Source organism: Ostrinia furnacalis, unplaced genomic scaffold (assembly GCF_004193835.3).
Source record: "Ostrinia furnacalis isolate ACB-3 unplaced genomic scaffold, ASM419383v2 OfSCF4979, whole genome shotgun sequence".
Lineage (NCBI taxonomy): Eukaryota > Metazoa > Arthropoda > Insecta > Lepidoptera > Crambidae > Ostrinia > Ostrinia furnacalis.
The window spans coordinates 553,740-570,080 of record NW_021135218.1 but is presented as its reverse complement, the minus strand read 5'-3'; the positions used below and the strand labels follow the sequence as shown (position 1 = coordinate 570,080).

The 16,341-nt window shown below is 41.0% G+C and overlaps 1 protein-coding gene across 1 annotated transcript; it reads right to left on the bottom strand.

Annotated features, from left to right (window-relative positions):
- Positions 1-242: 242 nt before the first annotated feature.
- Positions 243-16,202, bottom strand: LOC114360395 (sodium/hydrogen exchanger 10). The gene is made up of 23 exons (XM_028315111.1): positions 15,073-16,202; positions 14,473-14,635; positions 12,665-12,890; positions 11,729-11,885; positions 11,167-11,341; positions 10,518-10,750; positions 10,127-10,248; positions 9,787-9,913; positions 9,511-9,589; positions 9,058-9,158; positions 8,505-8,638; positions 8,231-8,334; positions 7,806-7,917; positions 7,283-7,458; positions 5,561-5,679; positions 4,671-4,815; positions 4,347-4,450; positions 3,821-3,968; positions 1,309-1,462; positions 859-938; positions 732-765; positions 419-459; positions 243-341 (listed from the first exon to the last, which is right to left on the bottom strand). Exons 1-23 carry the CDS (start codon positions 16,200-16,202, stop codon positions 288-290), a joined length of 3,918 nt encoding a protein of 1,305 aa, XP_028170912.1. The 3' UTR covers positions 243-287.
- Between the last annotated feature and the right edge of the window lie 139 nt (positions 16,203-16,341).

Sequence of the window (16,341 nt, the reverse complement as noted above, 5' to 3'; positions counted from 1 at the left end):
AAACTTCAGTAAAATATTCAAAAGTTTAATAAATAGCGAAATAAAATATATAAATAAAATCATCAAAATAGTTTTTTATAAATCATTATCAAAGCGTAAAGGAAAAATACATATAATGTTATCAAAACGATAAGGTAAACCGTTTCAAAAGATACAATCATTATTAAACCACAAGTTATTAAAAAAAACACATCATTTTCATGCTATACATTTGTATGAAAAATATTTGTACATTAGCATCCTTGATTTGATTAATAATAATTGATTTACCTTGATTTCGTAACGATTTATCGCTTTTCAAGCGAAGATCGCTTGAGCTTCGTAAGCAATGTGTTGTAGAGCTGAAAATGTACCATGTCTATAATATGTAATAGACCTTAGCTTAACCAAAAGAGTTTTCATTCTGTAAGGAATTTACCTCTTCTTCTGGTGTACCGGACTCGGTGATCCTCACCTCACCTGAAAGAGATACCATATTAATATTTATCTGCCATTTAAATTCCTTCTCCCACTAGGTATTTATTTATCAATCTCCTACATTGAAAAGTACAGTGGTGGGCCACAGTTCCCTCTACCCATTTTTGTTTTTTCTTTGCGATAGAACGAGGTGACATGACGGGTAGTAGCTGGAACTGCGGCACACTATAGCTTGCTTGATGTTGAGATGTGAATAGAGAATAATAAGGTCCTAAGAAATCTGAAATAAAAATCATATTATGTAAAAGTCTTACTTTTCTGACGAGTCGACTCCAACTTTTCGGGTTGCTGAAATCAAAAGTTTCATGCGTGAAAACTGTAGGTATACCTACTTTTAGGAAGCAAACTGAACATATCGAAAACTTAAAATCTCTTTATTACCATGTCTACGAGGCTGGGCTTGTAATATTTAGAACTGAGTTCTTTCTCGCTTTGATCAGTCCCGATGCCGGGCGCGCTCGCTGTTGAGAATAAGTTAAGTTACAGCATAGATAGAACTTACACTAAAAATCCTTGGCATTGCTGCAATAAAACTACCACCCAACCAAGGATTCGCCAAGTTGTTCAAACTACAATTTTGTAATTGGCGAGACGTCTCGAAATACTATTTTATGGTATCGGACCTGATGCAGTGTGTGTACTTCGCAAAATGCATGTATAGGAAAACACACTACTACATATTCTGTGTCAAAACCGTGATATCATCATTTCAGCCATAGGACGTCCAACTGCTGAACATAAACCTCTCCCAATGATTTCCATTTTGGTCGATTGATTGGACCGTGATATCAACTGGTTATCAATCCAATCTTAAATCAATAAACAACTCACACGTCTGCTTCCCCCACATAGACTCTCTATAGTTCACTCTCCTTGCATTCCCGCGTCGCCGCTTGCGCCCGCGCCGCGCCACCGCGCCACGAGAGTCGCTTGACAGCTTGCGGACCACTTTGTGGTACAGGCAGCGGGAGGACACGTTGGAAACCTGGGTTGGTGATACAAATTGAACCTTAATGCTCAAAGCTTAGATTCCAATTATGAAAGAGGAGCCTAAACAACTTAGATTCCAGTGATGACAGTTGACCCTAAACGAGGAACAGTAAAAGGATTCGCTCGAGAGCTTGCGGACCACTTTGTGGTACATGCAGCGGGAGGACACATTGTAAACCTGAATGTTTGTGATGCAAATTGAACTTTAATACACTCGGAACCTAGATTCTAGTGATGAAAGGGTACTACTCCAAAAAACCGGCCAAGTGCGAGTCGGGCTCGCGCACAAAGGGTTCCGTAGCAGCAAATATAATAAACTTATTATGTCAATTTAATCAACCTATCTCAAAAACTATAAGAGATACTTTGATCAAACCAAAAATCGTTGAAAGAGTTAATTAGCATGCATCACCTCTATTTTTTTTAGAATTTTATACCCCGTAGTTATAAAAATAGAGGGGGGGGGACATACTTTTTACGACTTTGAGAGCTGATATCTCAAAAACCGTTCACTTTAAGAAAAATGTTTTTTAGAAAACTTTATATCATTTTAAAAGACCTTTCCATTGATACCCCACACGGGTATGTACATCGAAAAAAAATTTTCATCCCTCAGTTACATGTATGGGGGGCCCCACCCCCAATTCTTTTTTTTACTATTTAGTGTCATAATTTTGTAGCGGTTCATACAACACATATTCCCATCAAATTTCATCACTGTAGTACTTATAGTTTCCGAGTAAATCGGCTGTGACAGACGGACAGACGGACAGACGGACAGACGGACAGACGGACAGACGGACATGACGAAACTATAAGGGTTCCGTTTTTGCCATTTTGGCTACGGAACCCTAACAACTAAAAAACAAATACTTCGCTCATATGCTTCCAAAATGTCAAGAGAACAGTATGCCACATCTTTTGCATGAGCATGTAGCTAGTAACGAAGAATAGCTCAGTGATCGACGAAGATAGGTCATATCTTCAGAACAGAAGAACGCTAAGGTATATACTGTGTCCTCCTGCGACAGGTATGCACCAGTTAAGTTTCACATTAGGTATGTCACATGAGTAGGGTTCCCAACCCTCCCGGATTGCCCGGGAGACTCCGGAAATAATGGTTAACCTCCCGACCTCCCGGAGAGCAATATTTTCTCCGGTATTTCTAAAAATTAAATGCATCCATTGCTGCTCGTACTTGTTTATAAATTTTATCTTTAAAAGAACCAATCACATGGACCAGCATTACTAAACTAGTGACAAATGTGTACGTGTACGATGAGGTTGGACTTTTGCGTGAGGTGCAACCACATCTTATTGAAAAAAATCGAGTGGATATACGCTGGGTTGACTTCTTTACGAAATCGAAAGACAGAAATCCCTGTCCTGAATTAAAAAAAATGGTCACGTTTGTTCTTTCCATTCCTGTCTCTATTGATGCTTCATTCGAGCGCGTATTCAGCGTGATTGAGCAACTATTATAGTCTATCCAATATAGCTTGATTAGAATGACGGCTGTCAAACGAATGTGACTAGTGTTGGGTATGTTTCGTACGGTTCACATAGATGTATCGATAAGTTTTCGAAAAAATGATATAAAAAATGCACCCAATTTTTCTTCATATCTTTATTCACAAAAATGACAATTATGATTTAAATTTAAAGACAGTAAAATTTAAAATTCATGTCAAGGGTGTACAACCTAAGTCGTAGTCATTATCATCAGTGTTCTTCAGTGGTTTTTTCCTCTCGCTAGAGGGCGGTGGGCATCTCTTCTAGAGCAACGGTGCTATGAATACCCAAAAAATTACCGGTGATTGATTTCCGATGTTTGATTATTTAAGAATGAAATGTTTTTTGGTTTTTAATAGTGAACATTTAGAAAAACGTATAACTTGACTTAAATATGTTAAAAAATTAGTTAGAAAAAAAATGTTAAATATGTATGTTAAAAAAATAGTATTAATTTAATATGACATTTGTCGATATGTCCCAACACTAACATTTTTGTAACTCGAGATAACCTTGTAGAGACGTCGTTAATACTCTAGCTTGATTTTTATAATTTCGAATTACTACTTATTGGTGTAATTTAACGCTGCATATACACGAAATTAACATTTTTTATTAGAAGCACTGTCGTCGAAAATATTGTTTGTAGGTCAGACGTGAATTATTTCTTGTCCGCCAATATTTAGCTCTCATTGATCGCTACTACAAAGTTATGTCGTTACTTTTGATGGCAGCTGTCATTCTAATCAAGCTATGTTGGATAGATTATAACTGTTATGTTTACATAGAAATATCTTAGCACGAATTAAGCCATCAACCAATCTTATTAAAAAGAACCAACCAGTTCGCACTGCAAGTCATCCAGCTCGTCTTCCATGATGTCCAGCTCATCCGCATCCTTGGCCGGGACGATGAGCAGCATGGTCTCGGGGCAGGAGTTGGACACCATCAGCTGCGAGGACTTTGGGAAGATCAGGCGGTGGGCTGTCCTGTGAATCATCGTCATCATTTCAACCGCAGGATGTTCACTACTAATCACAGACCTCCCCCAATGATTTCCAGATTGGTTAGATACTTATTGGGTATTTTTTTCGTTTCAGTCAAAGGATGACAAAGATCTACCAAGGATTTCCACAGCAATCGAGCCTGCGCTGCCCGCATCCCGGTGCTTCCCACTTTATATTTATTGCAGGGCGTCTGGGAATTCTCTCTCTCTCTCTCTCTCTCTCTCTCTCTCTCTCTCTCTCTCTCTCTCTCTCTGGCAAGACTCTTGCCTGGTCTAATCATGCAGATACAAGTAACATTTTGCAGGTGTGTGGCTTAGGCGTGTTTCATAACATAGTAATGAATAATACGCTATTACCTACCTGGGTATGTAACAAGGAGGCTGGAACACTTCCCGAGTGGCCATATCTTGACAGACCCCGTCAATCAGGATTATGTCCTCCATCAGCTCATTCACTACAAACACCTGGAACATTTGGAATCAAATGAGAGATAAAGTAGGTTCGTAGTTAGGTAGGATCCTGGGAAACTTTTGGAAGTGGTATGATTCGAAACCGTTCGGTGTAGCGTTCTATGGAGTGAAGAGGTAACAGTTGACTTCAAGTAGATGAATTATTACTTGCAGATAATGTCACCATGTGAACTACCTACTATCATTATTATCTTAAATGCAAAAGGCTGCATACCTTGAATGCTTTAAGACACGGCACAAAGGCATGCTCCAGTCGCATGCTCAACTTCTCCACCGACCAGCCGTGGTAAGCCGGCACGGTGGGTAGCACCATCATCGCCAGCTTTATGCCGATCTCTCGCCACATCGCTGCTTCCAGACTAGATAAAATAAGCGTGAGATTATCTCAATAAAAAACAATGTTGAAGGTATCTACCCCCGTAATCAAATATTATCTACCTCGGATGGAGAAGCGACAAACATCAGTGATGGGACACAAACAATGTTCGGTTGGTGAGCGATTAATGATGAACTTCATACTTTCTACTAATTATTTTATAAGTAGGTACAGCCCTATATTTTATACTAGCCTTTGCCCGCGGCTTCACCCGCGTGAAAGTTAGTTTGTCACAGATCGTCATAAATTATAGCCTATGTGTTATTTTGGGTTATAAACAATAATACTGTAAAGTTCCATCAAAATCCGTTCAGTAGCTTTTGCGTGAAAGAGTAACAAACATCCTGACATCCACACAAACTTTCGCATGTACCTACCTACTCGTATAATATTAGTAGGATCACTACCAAAAGCGTCTACAGTATTCTACAGCATACCTACTAAAAACTCATATCAACCTTTTGCTAAACGTTAGTTGTTTCTAGGACCACCACTTAAATTATTAAGCATTACGGGACTATTCCCACCACTGCAACTCCTGTGTAGCCAGAATCTACAGCTTGACCGCCATAAAAACCCAACCAATGTAGGTCAAGTTTGTCCCGGGGGAAAGTTAAACTGTCTTTGGACCCGCAACGAAAATAATCAGAAGAAAAAGTAGAGCATTAGTTGTCCCAATACATGGAAAATAAAGGATAAGTAAGTAAGTATACAGTTGATTTCCATACCCCATGATAGGATGTGGAGCTAGGTTGAAGGCCTCCTTGATGATCGGCATGGTGATGTAGTAGGCTTGCACGGCGGAGTCGCAACGCACTGTGTAGTTGTAGGGGCGACTCGTCAGCACCTTGTTGAAGGAAATCATGTCAGCAAAAGGAGACTTTACTTTGAGGCTTTTTGTCCACAACGAAGAAGCTCATGGCCTGCATCTTACCAGGAAAGTGATGATCAGGTCGAAGGTGGAAGTGAGCTTCACCCGGAATCCTCAACCACGGAGGAACTGGCTATCTTACCTCTGACTACCGAAACACAACAATGCTGTTGACATTTTGGTTACGGCGAAAGACTTAGGTAAGATGGTGGTAGAGCCAGCCAAGCGGTCTTAAAACAAGCCCTGCCAATGCACCGCTTTAAAATACAGAAGAAGACGGTAGTAACATTATTAGCCTTTAGTTTGATATTCTGTCATCTAGGCTGTAAAAACAGCTTGAGAGCATTTTGGCAGAATACCTACTTTAAAATCATGTTTCAAATCTACACAGGTATATGTCGCGCAACGAGAGTTGAGGCCATTAACCTTTAGCTACTGAGGTGGATTTAATTTCACGTAAACACTGACGTGGGGGCCTGAGAGGCCCGTACATATGTGTGCTTATATTTAAAAATATACAACCTTTTTAGGATTTTATGTTTAATAATTATTAATAGTGGTTATATTTAAATACATTAAAACGATTTTTATGTTAATTATTTGTAAATAAGTAAGTATTATTTATATTTTTAGAAAACATGTAGCATTTTTTGGCAAAAATCTCATGAAATTATGATTCACAAAGTTATCATGAAAAATATTCAAAAATTCAATAAATCAACTTAGAATCTTAATTTTCAATAGTCTTTTTAGCTAATGATATATCAGTAATCCTAATATGAAAAAGGGGGAAAAAAATGACACACATCGAATAGTGCGAATTAAACACAGTCTGGATAAACTTGCTTTGCTCAGTGAAGGAAGCCATACATGTTTTTAAAATGTACATTTCATTTGAATCTTCAAAAGACATGTATGGGACTTGGTTTCATTGTTTAAATCTTGATAGACAGGTACAGGCATATCATTTCCTAACATACGTGCCAAAAACGACTGTTCTCTTATTTTTAGTTAAATACTGGTTATTTTTACTTCCGAGATACCGCTTTCTCTCGGACGACGTACTGTGGGCTCCATATTTATAGATTTTTTCAAATTATTTTAAGAATAGACGACAACTAAATGAAAACTATAGACAAAAAAAGTTACGCCAATACTGAGGTGGGGGCCTGAGAGGCCCACAAGAAACTTTAAAATTAATTTACCTACTGATATTGCGCGTGCAATCAGGTGCACAGTTGTTGACAGCCTCGGCGCAATGAAACTCGAAGGTACTAAAAGATTCGCGTGTGTTGTGCACGTGGGAGGGGAGAAATTCTACAATTTGACTTTTTCAGGGCCTGAGAGGCCCCCACGTCAGTAGTTAAAGGTTAACATACATAAGCAAAGATTTGTATGGACTTGTCACCCTAGATGTGGTCTGCGGTCACGTCAAAGTAATCATACATGATACGGGCTGCGTTCACGTTGACATGACAGTATCCGGTGTGACAAATCCTTTAATCGGCAGCAAGTTTCATTGCTTTTTTACCTAAAGCATAATCAAAACAACTTATCTACATTGACCAAAAGCACTAACCCCCAGTACTCCGATGGCGTTTCCCGACACTATGTAGTCTTGACTGGGGTCTCCGAACTTCAGGTCGGTCAGGAACTCGTAGTTGGGTATGGCCTCGTCCATGTCACCTTCTGGTGGCTCATACGTGGCTTCCAGCAGGCCAGAGACCAGTATGTAAAGGCCTTTGGGCTCGTCGCCTAAACACAGAAACTTATATGTAGGATCTAAAGTCCGGTCGCCGAGCAGACAGAATTTCGTCCAATGACCCCTAGCTACCCATCCTTATCGCTCGCGCGTAATTAGGTATATGGCGACCGGACTTTAGACACGTTCTGGCTGTGTGTATATATGATTAACTCGATTATTCGATTACGAATAATAAGGTGGACTAGAGTCGACTAAACCCATTACTTAAATTACTTTATTGTACAAAAAACAAAACGTGTACCTACTTAATGCTAAAGCAAGAGACCTTTGAATCACGCAGAGAAATATAGGTAGGTAGGTATAATTTGTTAATGACGACAAAAATTAGAATCTATACCTCGTGAGATGAGGATGTCGTTGTAATTATAATTCATAATTTCCGAGTTTTCCAGAAAGAAATCCGCTGCTCTCTCGTTTCCTTGTAGCCATGAGACGGCCCGAAGTTGAGTCTATTTGAAAATCAGAAAAGACGCAAAATATAGTCTTTCTAGATGCGACTAGCGGCTAAACCTATAAGGCCCTTTCCACTAAAGCGGAAAAGGAGAAGATATTTGAATTGAATAACCAATCAGATTTCTGAACCGATGCTGAGCGGTGACGTGATGTGGAAATAACGAAATCTGATTGGTTTATTAAATTACAAACACTTCTCATCTCCTATCCTCTTTGGTGGAAACCGGGCCTAACCAGGGATCAATTGAATAAGATTTGAATATATTTTAATTGAAATCTACATAAAAGTCGTTTTAAAACATTACTAACTTCAGGTGAAGACGGTGCAACTAGACTGCCTTTATGTCGGCACATTTGAACTTTTTCCTGTATCGCATTTACTAATAAACGATATTCCATTTCATCTAGGAAACCTGTTGAATAACAATTTTGTACGGTCATCTCATTAATAATGAAAATGATGAAAAAAAATTAACGCTGAAAATGTGGCGCCCAACGTGTTGTTTCTTATTTTTGTAAATATTCATTTATACTTGAACTCTTATACTCATAATAAGTGAGAGACTTAATAATAGATAGTAACCTTCTTCCTTCAGCTGCATAGCGTCCAGCATCATAATGTTCAGGGTGGAGGTGGTAGCTTGGCGGGTCTTTACGGTGATGGCGGTCCACGGCCGGTCTCTTTGGAGGAGTCCCAGCTGACGCGTCACTGCTAAACTGTACCCATTATACCTAAGCACTAGGAATAACTAAATCCAAATAACTAACATTAGTCATTAATACGTAATTGAATCTCACTAATTTTATACAGAGGAAAGATTTGTTTGTATTAAATAGGCTCCGAAACTACAAGACCGATTTGAATTTTTTTTTCACCATTAGAATTCTAAATCTTTTAAGTACGAAGTTCGCCGGGTCAGCTCGTGTGTTATAAATAATGTAAAGAATACGAGTAGGAAACAAGTCTGACGTCTGTTTTCTTCGACGTTGAATAAGACAGAATATTTTTAACCAGTTTCGGAATATGGGAACTTAAAAACGATGACGTCCTGATCTAAATCCTGGATTTATGATAATAGTACCAATAAATGAAGTGGAATAAAACAATCGAATCATTAGAAGAGATAGGTATTTACCGATCTGCTTCCAACCTTGCATTCAAGGTTTCCTGTATCTGCTTGTTATCTACCAGCTGGGGCAGCAAGTTGCATACTTCCTGCTCTCCTGTGACGAAACCCTGATAACAACAATAGTTATAGCGAATATACTCGTAGATAGACAAAGTACAGCTAGGAACTCATCAAGTGTCAGAAACAACACCACCAGGCAAAACGGCTATCCAACAAAGCTTAGTCCAGTCATTTGATCCAAAACGGGGATATTAAAAAACATGTCCCTCCTTCTGGTGTAGTCGGGCGCCATTTTTCCAATATGGCGGCGCACGCGGCAACATAAGAGGGCGCAAAGTTAAAATTGAGGAGCACATCACCAATTTTCTAAACTCTCGGAAAACATTGACAGGTAAATCCACAGCTAAAACTACCAAATGATTGGACTCTAAGGATGTTTATAAGGGGATTAGGTATTACCTTTCCGACATCATAGCCATAGGCTAGCTGGATATCTATCATCCGATCTATGTATGCCATGATTTTTGGGACTGAAACCCTGAAATCACCAAAACGTTAAAGCTTCGACAAAACCAACGCGTGCAGCTTGCATCGGCGATGGCGATCACTGCGCGTGCATAGACCGCCGCAACTAATGACAGAACGCGTTGAAGGGAACTCATCGCTACAAATTGAGAGGTTTTGTATAGTCCGAAGATTGTGATGATACCTACAATAGGATAAAAAAACCTTTACCGAGCCAACTTGCAAAGCCTAAGAAACCGCAGCATCCTCAACAGTTTCGTGGCCGTCAGGACGCTGGAATTGAAGTTGTTCCACTTGTCCCAAGGAGTCACAGTATCTACTATGTCCAATGCCAAGTCTGCAATAAAATTAAATAATTTTTCAGTCAAAATCAATATTAAATAAGGTAAGTACCTACTTATATCTGTCATACTTTTACTCACTTTATTGTACCTATTCTGAAATACCTAAACTAGCTGTACAAACATCATGGGTCTCATAAGTGTGGGTAGGTATGGGAGGTGTAGGTAGACCAATCAAATAGAGAAAGAAGAAAGAACACAATACTAACCACCAGTAGCCATCGCAATGATGAAGAAGTCCAGCTTGTTCCAGTGGGACTTGAAGTACCCACAAACGCCGAATGCAATCATTTTTAAGATCATCTCGAATACGTAGATGATGTAGAAGAATCTGAAAAATTCATTAGATCCACCAGCTTTGCCCTATGTCTAGTGTAAGTAGGTAAGTATTTCAGGAGTCAAACAAATGCTTTTAATTTGGGCATGCACCAAACGCCAAGGCCAATAGGGATATTATGATTATTAAAAACTAACACTATCTGCTATGCAAGCACTGGTAGTCTGGTACCTGATGGCGTAGAGACCATACCAATAGCCACATTTAAAAAGAACGTAGCTGCTAACCTTCCAAATTCTACAAGATATTCCTAAAAAACTTACAAGTTCAACCCCTTAATGACGTGCGTGTAAATCTTAGCTGGCGACTTCATAGCCACCTCGCAGAGTATCACGGGAGTATTACACAGGATCATCAGGTAGATGAACATGTCAAACCACACGCTGGTCACGATCCGGTAGCAGCGCTGACGCAGCGGGTGACGCGGCACTTGAGCGTTCGCTGCTTCGGGCGTCATGACGTTTACCAGCTTGTGACGTAACCAGACTGCGTGTGCCTGGTGATAGATAAATTATCCTTTGGTTGCCCCTGTGGTCTAGTCACCTAGTGGCAAGATGGTCAGTCTTCAAAAGAGATCCCGAGTTCGATTTCCCAGTGAAGGCCAATTTTTTTTTGTTTTACTTAGTTGGTAATAGGCTCTGTCTAAGTCCGCTTGACTAGTTACCTACCACCTACTAATGTTAAAAGCTTGTGTATTAGCAGTTCGTGGTAAGGTAACCAGTTCCTATAGGGTTGAAGATTCCAGATAAAGCTTCCACATTCGGCTTGATTATCACTTTCCAGCAGGTGAGGTCATGTGTCATACAAGCAAGTGAATATTTGGCATAGAAGAAAAAAGGAATCACTGGCTCTTAGCTGAAATTGGGAACTACTATTCCTACCTACTACAATATTGGTATTATTTTACATCACCTTTGGCTTCCACAAAGTCCCCAGCTGGTCCAGATTAACCCTTCCATTTTCAGAGTCTGTGGCAACTTCGACGGCTTGCACGAGCGTCCTGACGCCATCTTTGCTTATCTTACCGTGCTCGTACTGGCGCCAATAGGATATCTTCATCGCTTTGAGGACTCGTTGGTTAGCTTCCCTGTAGAACGAGAAAAAACGTAGGAGAAACATTAAGAAAAAAAACTACTGGATAGTTCCAGTTAGTCCTGTCAATAAGTAAGTAGTCCAGCCTAATTAGATTCAGTCATCGCTGAAATAGGTACATAATAAGTTTTATAGTCTAAGTAGTTAATTCTTTCATCCTTTCCACCAAGAAAGAGTTTGGGAGTATTGATTTGAAGAGGGAGCAAATTTTTGCTCGTTTGGCCTTTGTTTGTCATTTTCGCTCGACTCTTTGCTAGTGGATGGAAACAAAATGTAATTATGCCTTTTTGTGCTGCGAGGTAAACGGAATCATTAATGGGCTCGCTCCACGCTTTAGGAGTCTACACAACTAAAGATTGATGATGATGATATTATTGTTCACCTCATCATCTCAGCGAATTCCTTCTTCGTAGGCTCGTTGGGAATCTCTCGCTCGCAGTCGGGACACGTGGAGTAGTGGTACCCCATATACGTGTCATCCTCGCTGTCTTCCTCCCGACCGGATATTTGGAGCTGGTACGGGTGCTTTATTGTAGTGCCTTTGGATAATAAAAAACACCATACATCTCTTGTTTAAGTATAGGTAGTCTGGTCTGTGAGCACGTAGAATTTTGTCCAATGACCCCAAGCTACCCATCCTTATTGCTCGCGCGTTATTATATTGCCGTGGCGACTGTGCGCGCCCGTCGCCACGGCAATATAATTACGCGCGAGCCCGCAATGAGTGTGCGGGCGCCCGCAATGAGTGTGCGAGCGCGACAGCAACATAATTACGCGCGAGCGATAAGGATGGGTAGCTTGGGGTCATTGGACCTGGCTTTAGTTATGACGGTGCTATTAAGTTCAGATCCAGATCCCGATCCAGCTAACTGCGTGCACCTCGCTGCACTCCTACTTGCCTGCACATATCCCTGCTTTCGCCCTGTCCGTACCAGCCTTGAAATGACGTCACGGCTGGCAGCCGTACGCAGTTAACTTCACCGGGTGGTTAACTACTATTTTTGACTTCAATTTGCATAAATACAGAACCTTCATAATTAGGTCAGTAGTTCGTTCGTCTCAATCGAAAGACGTCCACTGCTGGACAAAGGCCTAGCCTTTTACCTATTTTCACAACGCTCGGTCTTGCGCTACCCACAATCCACATCCAGATGCTTTCCGCAACCTTCACCAGGTTGTCCATCAAGAGGAAAACCTACAGACACTGTAATTTTACTATCAGCATGGCGCAATAGAATCATCTCTACAAGATCAAACGTGGCAAAACCTTTTAAATTGAGAGCAGCGAAAGAAAATTCAAGTTATTCAACCCACTTACCTTCTTGAACCAAGTCCCAGTTAGCATCCGCCAAGAACTTGTCCATCTTCAGCATGGATATGCACCGGTCCCTGGTCATCATGATGCGCTTGACACAGTTCGTCATGTTCGCTTTCTTGGCCAAAGAGATCTCGGCCAAGCCAAGCATCTTGAGAACCTTGCCCATGGTGGTGGCATTGATTAGTAGGGAGAGAAGAACCAGTCCAGCCGTTTGGATTATGAAGATCTGGAGGTTGTCGTCTTGTTAGAAAATAAACTACGATAATCTAACTACTCAAAGTTAATAAGCTACAACCCGATCGAACTGTGCACCTGGATTTTTTTTATCCACAACGAGGAAGCTCTTGGCCTGTATCTCACCATTCTCAACCACGGAGGAACTGGCTATCTTACCTCTAACTGCCGGAACACAACAATGCTGTTAACATTGTTGTTATGGCGACAGGCTTAGGTAAGATGGTGGTAACTAGACAGGCGGACTTAGAACAAGCCCTACCACCAACTAAACCGAACAGAAAAATCTGCCCCCACTGGGAATCGAACCCGGGACCTCTGCGTCTGAAGCAGGTGGTCTTACCACTAGACCACAGAGGCTAGGATGCGACTCTCCCTCGCACACCTCCCCGCATACGCCCCATCCGTACCAGAGCACGGTAATACTATCTATAAAGTATTCCAACTCGGCCATATTTTTGAAATAAATGTCATGTCAACAGCCCCGCGGTACGTCACGGTATGAAAACATGCGATAGGGCTGCTCACCTACAGTAGGTACCCATTCTAATTACATCTGTCTACTTAGAATTTCTATAGCTAGTTTTGTGATTGTAATTTTTTTTTATTTAGACAAACAAAATACTTTGTGAATGGAATAGGATAAAAATGCGTGTTGTTTTGTGATTAGTAGATTTAATTTAAAAAATATACTAAAATAATTTTGAATCTACTAATCATAATGAGTACTTAAAGACTTGTTACTTTCAGGCGGGCGAAATCGTTGGCAAAAGCTGGTTTTATACAATATATAATTTTCATTTCAAATCAAACTGACTGAAAATGACCATTTCTGACAGTTAATGACTAGTTTTTGACAAATTTACCTTAGTAATTTTCAACACTAGGCCATCGACGTCCGTTCGGCACATTTGCGACACCCCTAATTTTTTCATCTCGACCGCGTCCCGAGATTTGAAATTCGAAGGAAAGCTCTCGTTTCGTCGGTTTATATGAAGTTACAATACTGTATGATATTATTACCGTGACCAGAGCGTCGATGTGACGTCACGGCTGCCAGGTGCGCAGTTAACTCGATCGGGTTGTGTTTAATAAATATAGGACCTAAAGAATTTCGTCGCTAATCAAGAGTGAAGAATTTGTAACAGACTTCTTTCTCTGCTGTCTATTACATCTAGGTAGGTACAATAGTATGTATCTTACATCCCTACAGCAGCCAGAGCGAGAATATGTCGTAGAATGATGATCAGTACCTCTAGCATGAACAACTTTCGTCTTCGAGTCGTTTACGTATTCGACAAAATTCGATACTCAACCTTCGAATTAAGCGATAGCGTGATAATTTTGATTCTCAAAATAAGTTTCGTGCAACCATTTGCAAAGTTCACTTTACGACAAGGGCGCTGTTGTAGTTTTCCTATTAAATCTTTTGATGGCGATTTGAATACGCAAACGATTCGAACTCGAAAGTTTTTCGTGCTAGCCATACAGTGCTTCACGCCTAACTATAGGCACCTTCGCCTAACAGCGCTGCAGCAAATTGCTGCAAATCTACTCTCATAAACAGCTCTTACGTCACCAGCGTCAGCCACAGTAGGGATGTGGAGGATGATCAGCGATAGGCACAGGGAGAGCGGGCCTCTGAGACCGCCCCACACGCAAGCCATGCAGTGTTGCCATGTCATGCCATAGCCCACGTGGCGGAGAAGCGGCATCATTGCTGTGTACACCAGCAGCCTTGGAAGAAATGAGATTAAAACCTATTTATTTATGTACATCGTAGTGCAAAATACGCGCTGGAGACCCGGTTTTACGACAACAGAATTAATTAGAGATAAACCGTTACTTATTCAACGTAATAACTACTTACCTACAATAAAGACAATAGCCCAATACGGGAGACTGCGACCGCTACTTACTTAGGATCTGTCTCTTATGTCCTACTTAGTCATTTATTCCATAAATTCATTTCTGTCTCGCTAGCCTCTATTACCAGTCGGTATAAAACCAGGTAAAACTGGTACATAGAAAAAAATCTGATATAATTGAGCTAGGCTACCGAACTGATATTTAAACATTGCCTAAAGGTGTGGCCTAAAGTCAAGTAACGGTCGCAATCTCCCGTCTTGGTCTCCAGTCTCGGTCGTTGTGTCTAAGATACAAATATTTCTTACCTGGAACAATACACAGTGGTATACGTCACAAACACCAGCGACACTTGGCGCATGCTCATCCCATAGCTCACTTTCTCGAATATCACCACCCCCACCATAGTAAACACGAGGGTATTCGCCGTATGAGCCAGTATGCTCCAGAAGTGAGCCACCACCTGCTCCACCTCCCCCGCCACAGTCGACTTCCTATAGCTCACTAGCACACCAGCTATGACAGTCCCCAAGAGTCCTGACACGTATAAGAACTTCTCTCCTATGTAATACGTGAGGTAGGCAGTAGACAGCGTCACAGTCACAGCACATAACAGGTCGTAATAGGTCAGAGACAGTAAAGTCCCTGATATCTTTCCCATAGCAAAGCCAAGAAGAAGCCCTCCGCCAGCGTACCGAAGCAAAAGCAACGCGATCTGGGACGCATCAGTGACAGCTAAGGCTAAGTACCCAAAAACTGCTGTAAACTCAATCATGACCGTCGCATCTCCTATCAACCCTTCACCCAGTAGCAGCACGCTTATGTACTTCCCTTTGGTCATCTCCTTCAACTGTTTCACTACTTCCATAGGATATATCGGAGAGCAGACGACCCCAAACAAGATGGCAGTAGGGAGATTCCACGAAGAATCTATCAGGTGGTACGCTATGAACGCTGCCATAAGAGCAGTTAACAACGCCCCTGGTACTCCGACGAGCAAAATTTGGGGGAAGCATCTCCAAAACGAATGGGAGTCCACATTGTAGGACGTGTTAAAGACGATTATAGGTAGGAATGTTAGTAAAAGGACGTCGACATCGACGTAGCAGATATCTACGAAGGGTTTGAAGTCTGGAAAGCGGTTGGCGCAGAATCCAGCTAATCCGCCAAGGCAGAACATCACTACGCGGTATGGTATGCACATGCTGGTTGATAGCATTATAGCTCTTACTACAACGCCGATAAGGATGGTTATGAAGATGAATAGGAAGCCGAGGGAGGTTGGGTACGCGAGGGTCGGTCGGCCCGGGTCGTCAAAGGTGATGTTCCCGCCATATTTCGAACGATCTTGCAGTAGCTCGTTAGTGGTAATATTTCCTTGACCGAATGTCACAGTGAAGAATAATGGGAGTATTTTCAATATGGTAAAAAGTACCATTTTGGTTGTCTTATGACAAAAGTCATAGTCATAGCCACATAGAATTAAAAGTTGTAAATGTGTGAAATTGACCGACGCATATAAAAGTGACTACATAAACAAGCTTAGAAAAAAACAAATACGTTTAAAAACACAATTT

Bases quoted from the DNA above. Each gene is read 5' to 3' on its own strand.
- LOC114360395 (XM_028315111.1), bottom strand. From the start codon at position 16,202: ATGGTACTTTTTACCATATTGAAAATACTCCCATTATTCTTCACTGTG. The intron at 766-858 runs GTAATAAAGAGA...TTTTGATTTCAG, and splicing joins AGCCCAGCCTCGTAGACATG to CAACCCGAAAAGTTGGAGTC. The intron at 460-731 runs GTAAGACTTTTA...TATCTCTTTCAG, and splicing joins GGAGTCGACTCGTCAGAAAA to GTGAGGTGAGGATCACCGAG.